The 21,039-nt window shown below is 31.4% G+C and overlaps 2 protein-coding genes across 4 annotated transcripts; both read right to left on the bottom strand.

Moving 5' to 3' along the window:
* Positions 1-1,924: 1,924 nt before the first annotated feature.
* On the bottom strand, positions 1,925-12,017 carry LOC130935544 (uncharacterized). 3 transcript variants are annotated; one of them, XM_057865333.1, is made up of 10 exons: positions 11,609-12,017; positions 7,568-8,310; positions 6,931-7,192; positions 6,367-6,564; positions 5,107-6,235; positions 4,222-4,445; positions 3,476-4,094; positions 3,309-3,390; positions 2,601-2,648; positions 1,925-2,353 (listed from the first exon to the last, which is right to left on the bottom strand). In XM_057865333.1, the coding sequence occupies exons 1-10, from the start codon at positions 11,925-11,927 to the stop codon at positions 2,150-2,152; spliced, it is 3,828 nt and encodes a 1,275-aa protein (XP_057721316.1). In that variant the 5' UTR covers positions 11,928-12,017; the 3' UTR covers positions 1,925-2,149. The 3 variants fall into 3 exon arrangements, with proteins under 3 accessions (XP_057721316.1, XP_057721317.1, XP_057721319.1); XM_057865334.1 differs by having other exon boundaries at positions 6,367-6,534; XM_057865336.1 differs by having other exon boundaries at positions 6,367-6,531.
* A 3,353-nt stretch (positions 12,018-15,370) lies between these two features.
* LOC130934907 (transcription factor RSL2-like) lies at positions 15,371-17,463 on the bottom strand. Its single transcript, XM_057864429.1, has 5 exons — positions 16,816-17,463; positions 16,381-16,626; positions 15,974-16,039; positions 15,614-15,679; positions 15,371-15,505 (listed from the first exon to the last, which is right to left on the bottom strand). The coding sequence occupies exons 1-5, from the start codon at positions 17,461-17,463 to the stop codon at positions 15,401-15,403; spliced, it is 1,131 nt and encodes a 376-aa protein (XP_057720412.1). The 3' UTR covers positions 15,371-15,400.
* Positions 17,464-21,039: the final 3,576 nt, after the last annotated feature.

The following is a 21,039-nucleotide window of genomic DNA, read 5'->3' as shown; positions in this document are numbered from 1 at the left end:
TATATGCAATTATGACCACTGCAAATATTTAAATTTTTTGTTTATAATTTTAAATGTGTTTTAAAAATATTTTGTGTATTACTTCACAGAATTTAATTCAATTCTATATTATTAAAAGTTTTTAAACAGGTTAATAATATTTCAATAACTTTTTTTTCCTATGTTTCAATAACATATATATAGTAAACGCTAACATTATTTGGAAATTATTAATTAAAAGTATTTGGATAATATAAAGTCTTTTTAGTAAACTTAATCTTACACCTTACTAAGGTGGAACTGTGGAAGTAGGCTCGATTACTCGATAGAGCTTGTGGCTCAACTTGTTTTAGGATTAATTAGACTCAGCTAATTTTATTAAATAGATTAGATTTGGTTATTTTGTAAAGCTTATTAGTTAAAAGATTAGACCATAAACTTTAAAAAAAAACTATAAAATTCATTGGTTGGCTCGTCAAAATTATTTTTATAAAAATAAATTATTTTTAATTTAGATTTTTAACCATTCACTTATATTAAATAAAAAAAATCTAACCAACAGGCAAGATGGTTAAAATTATAGTTTTTTTAAAAAATTTTTTATAAATTCTAAATATAGTTATGAAATATGACTAAAAATTGATAGATAAATAAATTATTCTTTATAAATTATAAATTATAAAACTTAGAATAAATTTAATGTCATTTAAATTTTTTAAGTTTATTATTTTAGTTTTTAATTCACAAAATAAATTTTTTAAATAAGTTTGTGGATTTGTCACTGTCAGCTTTAAACAGAACAACTTCGAACTTAAAAAAAATTCTATAAGATATAATAGACGTAGGCATGGGCCATCTATTACAACATGAATCAGGTTTGTATTCTGCCTATTTCCACCTGCATGTGCATAGACCTTAAAAATTAAAATCAAACTTGCCAATTAATGCAATAATGTTCAGAGAAAATAAAAAGTCATATAAAATATTTGGAAAATAACTCTCAATATCAGAGTGGCGCAGCGGAAGCGTGGTGGGCCCATAACCCACAGGTCCCTGGATCGAAACCAGGCTCTGATAAACAAAGAACTTTCTTTTTTCCCATTGTTGGCAACTGGCAGCTATATCAACCATCTAATGGCTAGTCCTAGTAACAATGGACATTAAAAACATGGTTATATGTGCCAAACAAGACCACAAATCCGGCAAGCAACAATGGAAGTGTTATTTTCGGATTTGCACTAGACATTGATTTACTATTTAGCATGCCATTGATCATAACTTCTTCGGATTTGGTCGCAGTGCAGTTGCATTAACATCATCTGTGACGGAGAAAAGAAATGTTGAGTTGTTGACAATTATACAACCACTATTGAGAACAGAGACCAGCCAAAAACATAAAGCATACGAAATAACTAATCATGTGTGGTTAATACTTAATACAACATGCTCAGAGTTTGAAATTAAAGGACGTCCAAAAAAATAATAAAATGTAAAACGCTTAAACTCAATGCTTTGGATAAATTATTTTTAAATTTTATAGTCCCCAAATTTATATTTGTTATAAATTTATTGTTTTTTCACTTGATTTTACACGTTAAATAACAAAATTTCTATATATACACTAAAAATAAATCACCAAATTCATTTTAAATATATTTTATATTTTTATGATTAATTCAGTCATTGATTTTTTGTATGCACGTATTCTAGTCGATTAAATAATAGTGACATCTCATAATACGTTTGGGATAACGTTGACACAAACACACAACATCAATTAATAAAATGGAAAATTAAAAATAAATTATCCTGGAAACGGAAATTTTGGTTTAGATTGCTAACTGAATATATTGGCGTAAATGAATAGATTCTAATATGGTTATAGATTTGGATGGGGGCGGAGATTAAGAGAAGAGTGGGATAGCGGTAGTGACAATTGACATGCTGACTGTAAAGGAGGAGTTATATATATATATTACAGGTATATTAGTATTTCATAAACTAATATTTTGACTTCTAAGGAGGAGTTATATATATATTACAGGTAAATTAGTATTTCATAAACTAATATTTTGACTTCTCATAACTTTATTTTCACACTACATTTTATTGAAATTTCATTCATTACATAATTACAAATCCTATTTCATCCACAACAACTATCATAGTATCATGCCCACTCAAAGTTCATTTCTTTTGGAAGAACCAAAGCGATGAGGCAATCAGATGGATGTGGTGCAATAGAAAGCAAAGTGCATGTTTCAGGCGAGTATGGGAGTATGAAGAGCAGCCTTGCCCACATGGATTTTGCGGCTGGGATTTTAATGACTCCGGCACAATCCCTCTGCTTTAAGTATGTTATGAAATCCTGAAACTGGTGAACACATATAGGAGGATCAATGACATGAATGGGGCTCGGTTAACCACAAAATACATTTCCCAATTCACTGTTAAATGGTTAATAGCATATAGACTAAGATTTTTTTTTTTCTTTTTGGGTGCACATATTTAGAGTAAGATTTAAAAAACAACAGAGCACCGCAAAAGGGGATGGATCTCATGTTACAAATAAGTATATTAATTAATTTTTCTTTAAAGAAAGAAGTATATTTCATACATACCCGTTTGTGTTCACTTGGGGAAGATGGGATTAAACGGCACACTTCCCTCTGCATAGAAGCCAATGCCATGAAAGCATAGTTAGTTTCAAAAAATGGATGGCAAATGCAGACGCAACTCCTAACATTTCATGGCTGCCGAGAAGAAAAAGACTACCAAAGTAATTCTAGCAAATAAAACACAAACTTCACAAAGGATTTTTTGTTGTTGTTATTTCAGAAATTTTAGATATATTAGCTATTGAGGATTTTAATAAGTGAACGACTAATCTAACCAAAGAGATACAAAGAAACATTAAATGGAAGATCAAAAGTTCAAAACACGATGTTGAAATGCAAGGAGAGTAGGCTAAATGAATGCTGTTCATACTTAATTTTGGATATAATTCACATGCATACATTGGCTTAAGCACTCTCAAAGATAGATATTCAATTCCTAATGTTCGATAATCAAACAATAGCAAAAATCCTCAAATAATTCTACTACTAAGGCAAGCAAACCAGATCTAAGAATTAAAAATAAACTAGGATAGCTATTCCAAGTAGGGCTAGGTGTAGGAGTCTAAACAATTGAAATAGAAAATTTCAAAATACTGATAATAATAATAATAACTAGACTGATAATAATAGCTAGATCCTAACTCCCCATGAAACAGTGAGCATGAGATGGTTGGGAAGGGAAGATCAGCCAAGGGATATTTGAAAACTTACCCTGTTAGGTGGTGTAGCTGCAAATGTTGATTTCACATGTCGAATATCAGTGCGTTTAGTCATGTCTAGTTTTGTGGGCCACCTGCAACAGAGGAACATCTATTTAAACTGGCCTAAATTAAAGAAAACGAGATTTTGAACGTTGAGGAAACAAAGATGATTCATACTCAGAAGGTTCAGGTGTGGCATTTGTGTATTTGCAAAGATTTGAATCTGCTCGGCATGCATAAATTGTGCAGTAGTTAACCCCGCTTTTACAAAGAGCCCCCTGCCACTGATACTGCAGAGACTGCCCTGAACATTCCATACTAACTGCTTCCTGAGCAGGCAATGGTGGAGGAGGAGGTGGAGGAGGAGGTGGAGGAGAACCAGGTGGTGGAGGAACCATGGGTGGCTGAGTTTGGGGCAAGGGTGGTGGAGAAGGCAGACGTGCAGGTGGAGGTGGAGGTGGAGGTGGAGGTGGAGGTGGAATTTCAAGCTGAGGATGTGGTAAGGAAGCCAAAGGTGGTGCCATTACTGGTGGGGGCATCAGCTGGCCATAAGGATGCATTGGGGTTCCCTGGATGTGAGCAAGTGGAGTTACTGAAGCAGGTATAAATGGTAAATGATTATTAGGCATCACTCCAGGCGTGAAGTGATTGGCAGGTAAAGGATTATTTATTCCACGTGGATCCCACGGACCATTTGGAGGGGCATAAACAGGGCGAATGAAGGGAGCTGACTGAATTTGTTGTGGTGGCGGAATGGAAGGTCCTTGAGTTCCAGAGTACATATGTTGAATGTTAGCTGGTATAGAAATAACCCAATTTTAAAAAAATGAACACAATTCAGAATACAGTATTTGCACTTGTATGTGTAAAATATCTCCAGAAAAAGCAAAACCAGAACGATTTAGTCAGCATAAAAATATTACCTCCTTGATGAGTGTCTAGTGATACATTATCATAACCATCAGTTTTCCTTGCTCCAACTTCTGGCATGTTACTGGAACCAGGAAAATGCCAGTTCGACTGGGGTGGAGGTGCACGGTGTATTCCACTACTGTGATTCTGGGAATTTGTTCTGGGGGATACAAGTTCCATGGAGTTGCCCTCTGGTTTGGCTGAAGAAGGTCCAGCAGTCTGATTTCCAGATTTACTTCATAAAAACGAGAGAACAATAACCACATAAGTTAGTAAGTACATAACCATCCCGAGGGCTTATTTTAAACAAACCCTTGGTCACTAATGGAAACAGAGTTCATGATCAAGCAACTTCTGTAAAACAATTATTTCACATCACCGAATAACACTTTTTTGGGAATGCATATAATACAAGAATTAATGTTGGAATGTATATTCTATTTTATTTATATGTCAAGGTTCTTTGAAGAGCAAAAACTGTTATGCGAAGCCTCATTATGGGTTTCACCATCTCCTAACAGACCATCTAAGCATGAGTCATGGAGCCATACTCTGGTGAAATTCAATATTTAACTTAGATGTAGAAGAATCAAAGGTGGCATGGATTACACTCCTACATCCTATCTAACTAATGGTAATGAAGGTTTGAGCGTGGTTTTTATTATTGAATCAAACCTCCTGCAAACTTAAACCACATGAATGGTTTCATATCTTAAAACACCCTTCTCTGTACTTGTAGACTATTAACAAATCAACTTTCTCATTCACGAATTTGTTGTTTTGTGTTTGGAGGGAAAAGGAGGGGGGAGGGGAATGAAAAACATGAACTAACCACGTAAATCATTAAATATACTTGTGTTTGAGTGTGGACTAAAATTAAAGAAATCTTGTCTCACCTGAATTCTACTTGGAAGAACAACCCTGGACAACTACGAAGATTCTTTAGAACAGAAACTGCACCATCAGTATTACTGCATTCAACAAACCAACCACACGGCATCTGCATGTTTGCCTGTGTCAAGCGCAAAATGGAGCCAGAGCCTCCAATAGCAAGATTGCAGATAGTCATTAGTTCATCATCTGTGAGGAATTGAGAGCTACTCCATGGAATAGTTATCCACAAAGTACTCGATGGTGCTGTATCTTCATCACGCATCGAAGGAGCATAACTGTTACCAGTTCCAGTCATATAGTGATCATGGAGACCTATGTTTTGATTAATATTGTATTTTGTACACAATGAAGCTAGCAACGAAGACAAGTGAGACATCCTTGTGCGAGAACTGTCAGCAGGGCTCACGGGTAAGGTTCGAGCATGAGGTGATCCAGCTGATAACGTTCGAGCATGAGGTGATCCAGAAATACCATGTGACATGTTTGTTGGGATGCTAACTTTAAGGTCAGGATGGGAAGGGGCAGATGCAGACCTTGAACCGTCCATATACGGGTGCCCAATTCCAGCATTAACTGTTCCTGGGCCAAAATGTAAGTTATAGTTGCTTCTTTCTCTTCGAAACTGTCTCAGATGCAACATGACAGAGGTAGCTTCTTCAGGAGTTTCAAATTCCATAAGTAATGCACACTCACAGCTGAGATCAATAAGTGCAGGAGGACCTTTATGGATTACTTTTCTTGATTCATGTAGGATCTCATCCTTGGCCCATTGAGAAGAAATATTTCCAACATAGATATGAGAACTAGAGCCAATTGCAACACCATTCATTGCACCCCTAGTTCCAAATCCTGTATCGATGAATCTTACACGACACGGGAAGTTTCCCGGTAGATAGTGTCTAGCTTTGATTGCATCAATGATTCTTCTGTACTCAACAAAGGCAAAACCTTTCATGGGGAAGAAAACAAACCGTTCAATTTGACCATATCTTTCTGATTGAAACCTAATATGGCTTTCAGGCACGTCAGGTGGTATAAAACCAACCCAGAGCCTTGTTGAAGCAGAGACAATATCCATGGCAGCAGGATCCCCATCAAGGCACCAGACAGTTTGACTTTTTGTTGAAGCAGCTGATGACATAAAATGGTGATTAGGAGGTATCATAATGCTTCTAACACTCCACTAGAACATCTCAATGGAGGTGAATTGAACTAAAATTTAGAAACATGGTTTTTCTCAACATTTGGTAAATCATTTATACCTTCAAATGAATTACTCCTAGAGCCAAATGGTGTCTTCATTGAAGATGAGGTTATTTGATGGGTTGCTGAATCCCTAGGTGTGGAACATCTAGCATGGGACATACTCCCTCCCTCCCCCATCTCAATGCCCATGGGCCTTGAAGCTCCATTGTCGAAATGCGAACCTACTTTTGATACAGGGTTGGTGCCAAGAGAAACTGCAAAGCAATTAGCTATCAAATACTAACTCTGGTCTCAAATAAGTGTCCATTTTAATTACAAGCATGGATTACGGAAAAATTGAGAACTTGTTGATTTTAGATGATATTAAATTGATTGTACTAAACCACCCTTATAAACTACTCTTGTCTTATACTTACTATCTCTTCCCGCTTATTCTCTCTCCTTCATTTTAATAGGGTTATTACAGGAAAAATTAATTGATATTGTCTAACTTCTCTAATTGACACTTATTTGAGACCAAATAAAATTTTAATAATAAGCATTTAAGCATTTAGGTGGGAAAGATATAGTATTTAAAAACAATCATTAGAAGACCCAAACATTAACTCTTAATTTGCTACCTCTTCCAGATGTTTCACCAATACTGTCACGTTCCTCTGAAATCCTAGGTACCGCATAGTTCCTATTTGTGTAAATCGAAGAATCAGATCTATCTTCATCACTATCTGGTTGGTAGTCTTCCAAATCAGTTTGTGGAACAAACTTTCCAAGAATTCCTAGAAGTACTGCTGTAATTTCCATTGAAGCAGTAGTAGGCAAGTCCAATAACTTCTTAGATTTGCGTGACATCCATTTCTGTAGTGAGGGATCTTTGTCGAGGACCTGTATGGAGAAAGGCAATGAGAAGGCATCACAAGTAACAAGCAATCAGAACTAGAAACTTACAGTTAAATGGATTCAAGCAAAAGTTCTTAAACAGACATCCTTCAATATCACCAGCAATGACGATGCTAGTAAGTTCTAAAAAATAGAAAAAAACAGTGCAAGCAAAAAGATCAATAACAACTCATACAAAGTACAGATCAATTAATTGTTTTCCTTGAAGAAAACAAGGAACTAAGGAGAATCATTTTTTATGCTGCTTAAATATAATCACTTTAATCACATCTACAACAGAGGGGGAGAAATCATCACTCGCTAAATTATTATAACACGCATGACATATTAGGGGGCTTGCATTTTAATATGAAATATTACCAGTGTGAGCAAGCAACTCTTTGGAATAGACGAATCAACATCGGCAACTCGGATGACATCTGTCATTATTTCCTCATCAACCTCGTTTTCGCGGATAGCTGAATCTGTTGAACCTGTAACTGGCTTAGATCCGCCATTAACATTATCCTGAAGGCAAACTGCTTCATCAACCAAAACATTTCTAGTCACCAGGCTCAGAAAACATTGTCCTTGTTCAGAGGCACCCTCCTTTGTGGCAGAGCCTAAGAGCTCCAAACAAGCTGCAAGCATGTCTTTTGGGCAAGAGAAGAATATCCAAAATAAACATACTGCATGGAGTTTTGACAATTTAGTCAATGAGGACTCATCTTCATCTAAAACTTTTTGCTTCAACTTAGAAAATTCATCAGGGGAATCTTGCATTTTCAGGAAACTCTTATCAAACACCTGTAAGGCGTCCTTTCCCTCAAGTAAAGATATGAAAAAGGATAGCACATTCTGAAAAACTGCAGAGCAAATTCCTCTGATTACAGCAGATTTTGGTGCCACTGAAGAAGCAGCACAGCAAATATCAGCTAAGCCAAAAATACAAGCTCTAGCATTTTCAAATGCAACACCATCAGCATCTTCTCCTCTACTGATTAGTGTGGAACTCCAGTTATACATATTGATAACCACTTTAGCTGCAGCTTCTAAAGCTGTTGGACAGTGGAATGCATATCGAGGAATAACATCAGCCGCGATTCTTTGTGCACTCAAACAACCTGTCACAATGTAAAAGTTTCATTATTGGCTAGAGAATTTCAACCAGGAAAATTTCTATCCTTTACTCAATTGTTGGAAATAGAGCATTGATTACTTGCAGTTTACATACTCAATCAGGAGCAAATCAGAAAACAGCAAATAGTTGTTTTCTCTATTTCCAATGGGCCAAAGTAGAAAACACAACAGCAACTATGTAAATGTAATATTGTAATTATTGCAAAAACTGTATCAACCAAAATCATTGTCTAAGATTTGAAAAGACTTAATAATTTTCTATAAATGGAAATGGAAAAATAAAAATAGAGATATGTTTCCCAATGAATAGTACAAATAAATAGATCTCATGTGTGTGCCACATGTCCAATATCAGCACTTGCTTGTTTACACATGGGTATTTACCCAATACTTAATTTTAAAACCTTGCTATTCAATAACCCTGGTACATGTTAATCATTATAAAAAGCACATATTTACAGCTAAATCGATTTATAAAGGTGCATTCTTGAAAATATTGAAATAACAAATTAAGGAAATTCTATTTGTCTTATGATTAATATTGCTATACTCCTCCCCTACCCATACTCTAGTTTTTAGAAATTTTTCCAAATTATCCAATACCTATATCTGTGCCAGTATCAGCAGGAATACTAATACCTGTATACATACAACAATCCCAAACCAAAAGAATTGCAGCTCTCAAACAAGTATTAATACTTAAACTAATGTATGAGAAAACATTAACATGTGATTTATAGCACATAACTACATCTCAGTAAAGATGACATTTAAGCATTTCCATTCAACAAAACATTCATTTAAGCATTTAAGAATATCCTACAACTGTATATTTGACACTGTTCTTTGTAAAATACATCATAGAGACTTGGCAAAATTTAACATAATTGAAATAATTAAAACTTAACGGCTCAACAGAGCATCCGAAATGAAATGATCTACAAATCCCACCAAAAACAGCAAGGATAAGATTTCTTAATGCAAAATTCATTCTTAATAATATATCTTTCTAAACAAGAAAGAAAAGAACTTTTTTCAAATAAATATGTTAAACACGAAGTTAAATCTCGCACAGCAGAAGACAGTCACAAAATAACATTTTTTTTTTGGGCTAGACCAGTGAATTCAAGTCAAAATCTTCTCAAACAAAGGTTCCCTAATGAATTTGTGGCAACGTTCCCCTTCCCTAAAATTAATGACAATTCCATAATTTCATCACAATCAAATCCAACACAAGATCGAAATCAACATAGTAAATCAAATTCGACGAAAATCATTCATGTTGAACAAATTCATAAGCCATAACCGCAATAGTTACCTTTGGCAGCAGATATCAGAGCAAGATAGCTCTGTTCAAGGTCAGCCATGAATGAACCCTCTTTATTCAACAAGCATAATTTCATTTGCTTATAGCATTCAAACATGTCTCTAATCTCACCCTGGTTCCGGCACTTCGCAAGATTCTCCTCTGAAGGAAATAGTGGGATCACCGACGGAGGTAGGGTTAGTGAAGAGTGTTGTGATAGGGTTGCTTCAGGCGTTACTGACAAAGGCGGGGGCGATTCTAGATGAATCACATAGGGCCTTCGCTTCTTTGGAGGTTTTGGAATTGGATCCATGATTAGAACTAATTAGCAACTCAGACACAGTGAGTACTCGGTGTTTTTGTTTCATACTCTATTGAGTACAAGGAAGAGTGTATGGCGGTTACTAGCCTGCGAACCTGTTTGCTCTATTGAATACTTGGAAAGAGGTTTTTATACAGCAATGCAAAAACATTACTGTTGTAATTTTTACAAAACCAGATGAAACTTTAGGACAAAGAAACCAATAGTTTTATTCACCTTAATGCACATCGGCATTAAATATAAACACAAAGTTCGCTTGACCAGAGGAGCTCATTTCATTGGAAGTACCTTGAAATGAACTTTCACATTTGCAACAGGAATCAAACAAGCGTTTAGTATTGGTCAAAGATACCCTCTTCCCTTATCTCCGGAAAATCCTCAAGAAGCGATTTCTTTTTCTTTTTCCATTTCCGGTAGGAATTCAAATAGAGGTTTTGAAATTAAGTTTTATCAGCCAATTGGATCATTCCCCCAATTTTTTAATATAAAACGGATAAATCCTTTCAAGCTTCACTTGTATTATACAGGTCAAACGTTAAAAGGTAAGTCTAATAAATGATCTAGGAGGCACTGCCTACCCAGACATTTCTCCTTGTTTTATAAATTCCGAATATGAATATAGAATTCCAACTATTGGTATTAAAGCAAATATATCCTGATTGTGATTCTATAAAATTGGATATTGTTTGAGACTGAGTTTTCATTGTTGTGGTCTCATCATCTTACATCATCTGGAAGGGGAACAAAAGGATTTTCCAAGGATTCTAATCAAGAACAGATCCAATACTTTTTATCTCTAAAAAGAATAAACCCAACAGTATTGAACATTAACCAAAAACCATATACAGAGTCATAACACATATTGCCTAACAATTTTGAATTATTCATGTAATTTATCTATTGCTTTTCTAGAAATCATTCCTATGAATCTATAGACATGTGAATCCCACAAACCATTCTAAGTAGAAGGAGAAATTTCCGAAAGAATATCTCATAGATAACGTTAACAAAACGTCAACATTATGTCACCAATAGCACATATCTATCCTTATTTTCATTCATCAAAACGCCGTCAACGGGGAACATAAATGTTACCTCAAACAAACCAACAAAAAAAATTAAAAACAAAATGGCCTATAATTGCAAAGTCCTACTTGATACTTTTGTATGCCATATACATGAAAGGTTTGTCAAAACTGAACAGATCTTCGAAATACATATATCTCTACAATCCAAAAGAGCATTTGGAATGAAATGATTCACGAATCCCGCCAAAAGCAGCAACAACAAGATTTCTAAAACACAGGAGATATGACACAACAAAAATGGAATCGAACCGAATCCAATTCTTAATTAATTACCATTCCAAGCATGAAAAATAAACAAAATCACCACTCTTAAAACAACACTCTCTCCAAAGATAGAGTTTTAAGTTAGCACAATATAGGCAGTTACAGAGACTGAGACAACATCTTAGGGCAAATGCAAACAACAACAAAGCAGACAAATTCTATCCACAAGCCAGAATTGCGTCACAATCAATCACATTACAACATCGCATTCAACAAACTCAAATTCATTAACCTTGATTTCAAATTTATACACTCCAAAAAGATAGAGAATGAACTATGAAGTGTCGTTTAGTAGTGTTTACCTCTGGAAGCATTGATGAGAGCGAAGAAGCTCTGTTCAATGTCATGGATGAAAGCACTCTCCTTCTTTGACAAGAAGAGCTTGATGCGACGGTAGCACTCAAACACGGTTCGAACCTCATCTTTGTTCCTCCGCTTGGTGACGACCTCATCCTGTGACAGAGGCGGAGGAGGAGGAGTAGGCGGACGAGGTAGGGTTTGAGGAGATTGTGGCGGCGAAGGCGGTGGTGGAACTTCTTCGGATGGTGGTGGCGGCGGTGGGGATTCCGGGAGAGTATCGTAATGCTTTCGCTTCTTCAGTGGCTGCTCGGCGGACGCCATTGGTGAGTGGTTAGTGCCGCTGAATGAGCGATCGGTGCTGTCGTTTTATAAAATAGTAAATACACTCAACACTTGAGACTTGACATTTGAGAAATGAGACAAGGGTTACTCAGCACTTCCTCTTTCTTTCTCTCTCTTATTTCTTTTTTTTTTCTTTTTACAATAATTACTTTTTTTTTCATGTTTATTTTTGTAAAAAAAAAAAAACCTCCAAAATTTCGTTTTTTTTTTTAACACGAGATTAAAAGAAGGAAAAAAAATACCAGGAATTAAAAAAAATAACTTTCAAGAGCTAAAGATATAGTCCCATTGTAATTATAGGGGCAAACTTTTTCAAGATTTTTTTCACTCCAACTGATAAATATTATTAAATGGTACAAATTTTGTTAAAGTATAAGCAACATGATTGGCATTTCTTTGAATAAAATTGATTTTAACCTTCTAATTTCAACTAAAAATTTCAATGACTTTAGACACCAAATTATAATTGGGACTTTGAATTCGATTATTTTTTTTATTGATAAGAATAAAAGTTTTCAAACAATCTATCTTACAAATAACATCTCTAAAATTATTTTTTCACGTAAAAAGTAAATTTCTTCATATTACAAACAATTTGTTTCTAATAATAGATACAAGAGATAGAGAGCCAACACAATCATGCAGACAAGAGCTCATAAAATTACGTAAAACATACCCAAAATCAGTAGCTTCACCAAATACACTAGTATCACAATTCATTTTAATCGAAAAAAAAAAGGAGAAAATCAAGAAAGTAACATAAAAGAAGAAGTAAAAACATGTTACAAGAAAAAAATCTTGTAAAAATTAGATTGCGAAGCCTAAATAAAAATTATAACCTTCTCAATATTCCACAAGTCAATCGAGTTAAAAACATCATTATTACAATCTCTCCAAATCCATTAAATAGCGGCGAAAAAGAGAAAATTATTAGAATTTATACCCTTTCTAACCATGTCTCAAAATTCTGTCCATTTATCTCCAAATTCAGCTTTCGCCAGATAACATCTAGGACACTCATGCAGAGAATGAAAAACAAATTCATATTCAATGCGACATCAAGGACAGAAACCAGAATCTCTCATGCCTTTATGATAAAGAAATTAAATACAACAGTGGGGATAGCATCATGCATACATAGCCAAAAAAAAAAGTTCATTCTTTTCTGGGACTTGAGCTTTCCATAACCAAAGCCAACTACCATACTCCTCTCAACTAAATTTATGCTTATAGAATTATAAATAACCGTTTTTTAAGGAATAAATATTGGAAGAAGCTGACATTTACCTCCAACCAACCCACTTTCCTGCTTGAACATTGGGATTATAGGACATAATTTTTTGCTTAACCGAATTAGTTATGGGGTGCAACATCACTATAACCTCCACTGTCCATCTACCCATAAATAATCATTAATATTGATATCACAATCTTTGCTCGCGAGGCATTTCATAGGAGAATCTGGCCAGATCATTCCGATAGAACGATGAGTGACTTATTCTTCCTTCCTTATAGGCTTATGGAACTGATATATTATATGGAGATATATTCTTATTCTTATTATTTTTAGCTTATAATGAAGGCTCTACATTCAAGCTTAGTACTAAGTTGACTTTCATCTTTTCTAATAAAACATGGTTAGAGTAATAGAATTTCATAGAAATCATTAGAATAATATCGTTGGATTTTCGGGACCCCTTTTTATGTGAAAAAAAAAAGTTAAAGTTGGTATATATCTAAGTTTATGGTTTTTCTTTGCTGAGAGTGAAATGGTTAAAATAGGGTTAGGATTATAAAAGAGAGATCTTATTTGACACGAAACAGCAAATATGAACCAAAAAAGAAAGAAAAAATTATTTTTGCACGTAGTACACACAATAATTTCTGTAAATTAGTCGCTGCATATTCATTTAATCATTGGATTTAAGTTTATACACCTGTTTTCGTAAATTACACCTGGTTTTTTTTTAGTATAAGGCTGACAATGTTAGAGATTTGGTGTTTTTTTTTTTGTGTAGGAGAGAAAACTTCTCTTTTTTTAATTAAATAATATTTTTGGAAATAATAAAAAAAAATTAGAATAATGTTACAATAAACATTTGTTATGCATTTAAAGAAGAACATTATGCCAATTACCAATTTAACATCTTCTTGCACCTAATATTAAAGGGAATGGGTGATGAGGATGTAAGCATTAACAAGTTTTTGGATGAAACTATGTTATTATGAGGGTAAAAGACATAATTAAACTAAACCCAATTTAATATTACACAATTTATCCAAATAAAAAAACGTTATATAGATTTTTCTAATCACTTTTTTATGTAAATTGAATGAGTCAGACTAGTTCGTTCTCTATATAAATCTAATTCGCCTATTTCGATTTATACATGCATACATACTGTCATAATTTTGATTTATGCATGCATGCATTCAAGAATCATTTTAAAATTTTACTCTTTCAAAAGTTTATTAAATAGATTTTTCTTATAATCATAAAAAAATTAAAACTACTTTATAACAATAAAAGATGAATTTTGACCGACAAAAATATTTAAATTTTAATTTTCTTTTTTAATTTTCAAATTATTCCTCCTAATTCAACAAGCCCCAAATTCTAACCGTATTCCACCAAAAATAGAGTACCGTAATACACTTGATCTTCTAAAGGATGTGTAGAAAAACTTGAATAACTCCTATTTAATTAGTAAAAAAATTGGAAAAATAAATGGTGCACAGGATATTGCAGACTCCTTACAAATTTTTTGGATTAAAATTAATTATGATCGGTCTCTTTAGTTTTAGCCAAGGGTGATATGTTTGTGGTGTATTTTTCTGTAAAGAATAAGGTGTCTTTAATTTGCTTTTTGTTGTAAACTTTGTATCGACAATGACAGAGAGAGATATTTAAATTTGTTTTTAATATATGTATTAAATTTGAAAAATGAAAAAAAAAAGGAATTAAAAGTTTGTAGAGACCATGTATGTAAGTCAATCGCTATCTCCTATATGCGACCTTAATTACATACTTAACAAGTTATCATATATGAAGACTCTAACGTCATAGATAATTTTTCGAAGTAATCTAGAATTTGAGCTCATTACGGTGAAAATTCAGTTACAGTCGACTTCACGTGAAGTTGATAATTGAGAATCATTAAATAATTTGCCTGATTTAACTAAATTTTTATGTAACGGCTCTCAGTTATCAACTTCACGTGAAGTCGACTGCACCTCAGCACCTGAGTTTCCACCACCGCTCGTTAATTATGCTTTTTGCAACAACGTGATGGCACGTGATTAATGAAAATGCAATGACACTCTTGGAGCATCAAATTGCTATTTTATTCAAATTAAAGTAGTTAACAATAACAAATTTAATTTGTAACACATACATACATATATATTGCTCAATTTTTCTATATAGTTTTCTATGCAATTATTTTTTAATATCATGGTGATGATGAAAAATTCTTGAGGTTATTGAGTTTGAGTCCAATGTCAAGTCCATTATAAGCAAGAGGAGCATACATCCATAGATCATCAGAGCTTAAAAGCTGCAAAACAATCACGCAAGTTCTTTTTTCAGATATATATTGTGTTTGATTTTATTATGTAAACATAATTACTTGATCTATGTTTTACTATATATCTTTATTTAGTACCTTGATTTGGAGCTGCAAAAATTTCACGTAATTAACTGCCTCTTCAAGCATTGTACTTATATCAACCTGCGTAAACAAAAATTACCATAAAGTTATGTTAGTGAAATTATTATGATGTCAAAATATTATCATTAATCGTATTAATACTGTAAAGCGTTTTACATTGTCTTGTACTCATATTCATTTTTTTAGATGATTATTCATATAAAAAAATTATTATTTTTACTAATATAGCATTACGTAGTTAGACGCTATAAATTTATTTTACACGAAAAAAACATTAAAATTTAAATTCTATCTTATTATCTGATAAAAAGTTTTTTTTTTTTTCAAACAACAATTGTCCTTCACAAAATTTACCTTTGTTCCATTTGGAACAAGACCCTGCAAAATTCTTAACCGCGCATTTATCCTCTCTCTTCTTTTCTGCAATATTTCATCAAAAAGAGGGTTAACTACTGTATATAAATTATATTATATAGAATTGCAATAACTAAAATTGAATAAAAAATTAATAATAATAGCAAGTAACAAATAAAAGATATCAAAGAGAATAAATTGTTAATATAAAATTAATTAATGTGCATTTCAATTCAGAAATAATTATTTAAAGGTAAAAACTTAGGTAAAGTCGACTTCACATAAAATTGATATCTATGAGCCGTTGAATGAAAATTTAGTCAAATAAGTCAAATTATCTAACAACTCTCAAATATCAACTTCACATGAAGTCGACTTCACATGAGTTTCCACCTTGTTTAAATTACCCTTGCATAGAGACTCTGGGGATCTGCTGCTGTTCCTCTAATGGTTCTTGTTTTCCCATTTGAGTGAGATACCGAAGTTACCCCTCCATTGTTTTCTTCAGAAGCATTGTCATCCTCACATATGTTAATGTTACTACTTGAGCTCTGTCCATCTAACCCTACATTATTATTTCTCTCTTCTCCATCATTCCCATTTCTAACAACTTTTCTCTTCCTACACCTTTCATTTTTCATGCAATCTTGCTCCTGAATGTGAAATAAAATATTACAAACTTTTTTCAATTATCACGAATTTTTCTACCATCTACTGATAATTGTCAATTTGACTGAATAATAGTATAATACATATTCAGTCAAATCAATAGATACCAGTAGACGAAAATTATTTATTTGTACTTTTATAAGACGACAAAAAAATAAATAAATAAAACTTACATCTTTCGCGACGAAATGTTTTTTCTTTTGATTCTTAGATCCGTTACTTGTATTGTTTTCAGCAGACACATCAAATTCTGGTACTTCAACAATCTTCCTCTTGAGCTGCAACTGCTTATTGTTTGGAACAACATCAACATGTTCCATTTGATGACATTGATAATGATCATAATTCTCCAGTAATCTATGATCATCATCACTTCCCACATTATTCTCATTGAACTTGACATTGTCTTCCATTGAAACATCATTTGCTAGCACAAGATCATGGTAATTACTAGAATAGTAGTAGTTTGTTGTAAGATCCATGTTGGCATTGAAGAAAGTAGTGTCACCACCACTGAAACCGCCGCTATTGTAACTACTCTCTTCTTGTGACTTATAATGCAACATTTTTGTGTTGTGATTAGCATCTAAAGAATGAAACAAATAATGCTCATTTTCATCACTAATAAGATTGGAGGAAAGTGTGGATTGTACTAATCCAAAATTCAATTCATCATCTTCTCCTAAAAGTGATGAACTTTGATCTAGAAACAATTGTGAAGTAGTAGTAGTAGTGTAAGTGAAATCATGCTCTTTTTCAGTAGAAAACATTTTGAAGCAATCCAATTCTATATTATTAGGGAATGCTCCTAGAAATTCCATATTCTATTATTCTATATACTAAAAAAAAAAGATATAGGGATGCTTTTGTTTGGTCTAATGACACTGAAAATTGATGAGAAGCTATGAAGCATAAGCACATTTTATACCCAAATCTCAAGAAATTTGTTATTGCTAGCATTGACTTTATTTGGTTAAATAATACAAATATCTATTAATATTTAAATAGTAATTATTGTCCTTGATATATATATATAAGTCCGAGTTCTCTGTAACTGAACTCAGGGGAGTCTACTGTGGGGGCCAAGAAAAGGTAAACGTGACAACTAATATATGGGACCATATTTCATGGGCATGATAATTTAGAATAATACTACTAATATAAACCACATTAATGATCTTTTAGACCTGTATTAAACTTGTAACGAGAAAGGGTCTAAGTATAATCATTTGATTGGTACTAAGTGTGATTAATTTATTAGGGTCTATTAATTAATGGTGACAGTGATGTGTAGTTAGAAGTTGGAAAATATAAATCATTGAGAGGGGCTTAGGCATGCGCGTTTTTTCATAGTGAACAAAGAACGTGGGGTTCTCCAAGAACTTATAATAAAAAAAATTAAAAAAATAAAATAAAATTTGTACCTTTAATATATATTTTATATGAAGACCGATGTAGTAGTTAATTTTTGTTATATATATATCTCACATAGTTGTTGTTTAATTAATTTGTGTGTATCTCTTTAATTTTCTAAATAAACTTATTATGTATGTTAGTATTTTGGTACTTCTACTTAAAAACCCAAACGTGCTATTAAGAAAAGCTAGTTCATATATCACAAGAATGCTTACATGATTAAATGTGTAGTTGTATATTTTCAAAAGTACTAAAAGAATTAAGAAGTTATTTATTAAAGATATAATTATTAATATTATTTTTTTAATTTAAATTTTTAAAATGAATAATTTCATAATACTATTGATAAATAATATCTTATGGATGTTTTAGTAAAAAAAATAAAATTTATTTTTCATACAATAATATAAAGATTAAATCGAATTTTAATAACTCTTTTTGCCAAAAATATATATAAAATCTAACAATATATAATATAAATGTTATCTTTAAAAGATTCAAATATTGCCAAATAAAAAAATACATAAATGATTTTATATCAAATGAAATAATTAAAGAAAGGAGACTTGTGTAGGGGAATAAAAAATGACATTTATACTATTTTTATATACACTTCTTTGTGTATATTTTTATGATATAAAAAAATATTTGTGTTTATCTTTCCTTTTTTATTATCAAATTTTTTAATGTCAAAAATAAAAATAATTATAAATTGAGGGCGGCCACATCCATCGTGGGATGTGTGTGACATTCTTTAGAAATTAGAAGTACTTTGATGAATCGACATAGCAAGCGTGGAGGTTGGTCATTATCTCCTCTTTTGCTACAAACCACTTGCAACTACTTGCAACTATCTCTATGATTGGCTTCGTATTAAGATAAGAGAAGATATTAAAAATAAGATATAAAAATAAAAATATAAAATTTTATATTTTTATATTTTATTTAATAATAAATTAAAATAAATTATAAAAATTTAATTTTTTTAATTTAAAAAATTAGAGACGAAAAATATAATAATAAAAAATATAATTATAAAAAATTAATAAAAATAATAAAAGAAAAAATAAAAATAAGTTGTATCTTATATTAGTATTTTTGTATCTTTTTTATTAAGATGGATATAAAATATACTAATTCAGTGTTCTTAAATATATTGTTTCTATTCATATTTTTTCTGTCAAACACGATTTTATATTTTTGTATTCTTGTCTTAATGTTCTGTAAATAAATACAGTATATGTACAATAATATATTAAGCTAATGTTTGTCTTTTATATTAAATCTAAAATTAAGACACTGAGATTTAATATTGTGCTTAATAGTTAAAGAATAAAATTAAAAATTTTAATTTTAAAATACAAAATTATAATTTTTTTGGTTCTTCTAATAAAAAATAAAGACAAAAAAAATAAGATTCTTAGAACTTAAATCTAAAATTTTAATAATATTTTTTTAAAAAAATTATTTAATTTTTAAAATTTTATATTTATTTTTTATTTTTTATATTTATTTTAAATTAAATATAATACTTAAGTATAATTTAATTTAATATATTTTATATTAAATATAATATAAATATTTAATTTAATTTTAATTTCTTAATTTTTTTATCTTCTAATTTTTGTTTCTCAGTTTCAGTCTCTTTTTTAAAAATAGCATAAGAAAATAGTTTAAATTATACTAAACTAGAGTAATGGTATTTATTTGGTATAGGATCAATGTACAATGACACATACAATCCTTTCAAGTTTCAATAATGCGCTTCCAAATTAATGTTGCACGTGTTCACAACATTTTCTGTATTATATATGTTCCATGATGATGGCTGATTTTTCATTTATTTCTTTTATTTCAAGCTAAGTATGATATCAAAGTTCAATCTATAAATGATGATAACAAAATTCATGTGCAATTAATAAGCTATTGTCTGCTGACATGTTAATTGCCATGGAAAATCTGTCCCTTTGATCTCTCTTTATCTTAGGTCATTATTATATGTAGATTTATATAGCGCTCTTTTCTCTGCCATTTCTATGAGAATCATTTGGAACAGAAAACTAATTTTCTTCAAACGACATAAAAATTCTTATAAATCGGAATATTATATCCACTGTGTATGTGTATATTTTTATTCTTTTGGTTAGTAATAAGGACGGAGAGCAAATAAAAATTATTTTTATCTCATAAAAATATAATATTTGAAAGAGAAATAAAAATGAGTGTACACAAAAAATGGTACAAATATTATTTTTTCAATAATAATAATATCGTACTGCTTCTTAAATCATAATTATACATGTTTGGTGTTTTAAGATCAGATTTGATATGCATTTAAATATTATTATCATTTAAGTCCAATTAAGTAAATTTAACACTAATAAAAATTATTTTTATTGAAAAAAATGATTATTAGAAGTGCATCTTATTTACATCTAAAATGAACCGAAAATTAAATTCTAAATAAATCAAAATTGTTTAATAATGACGATATGTAAATAAATTCGTTTTAAAATAAGCACAAATCAAGTGCATTTTATTTAAATCCAGAATGAACTGAAATTACTTAATAATTCATGATTGTATTCAAAAATAAACACACAGACAAAATTAAATCATGAATAAAAATACATCCAAATTCATCAAATAATTTTGTAATATTATTAGTTTCTTTTTCTTTGTTTAATATTTTCATGTTTTTATTATTGTTAAGAGAGTAAAATAAAAAGAATTATAAGAAAGAAAAATAAGAAGGAGAAGATGAACAAGGCAATAAGAAGAAGAACATGATGAGGAGTTTTGAGGAGTTTTTTATTCTTGTTTTTTTCCTTCTATTTTTCTTGGTTTTATCCCTCTAAAAAAAGTGAAATAAGAAGAAGATGAAGAAGAAAAAATAAAGGAGAAAAAGAAGAAACAGTAGAAAGTGAGCAGGAAGAGTTTTGAATTGTGCAGAACAACGAGACCAAATGTACATTAATTCA

This window comes from Arachis stenosperma, chromosome 6 (genome assembly GCF_014773155.1).
Source record: "Arachis stenosperma cultivar V10309 chromosome 6, arast.V10309.gnm1.PFL2, whole genome shotgun sequence".
Lineage (NCBI taxonomy): Eukaryota > Viridiplantae > Streptophyta > Magnoliopsida > Fabales > Fabaceae > Arachis > Arachis stenosperma.
The sequence above is the reverse complement of the archived record's forward strand: the minus strand, read 5'-3'. Positions and strand labels throughout refer to the sequence as shown.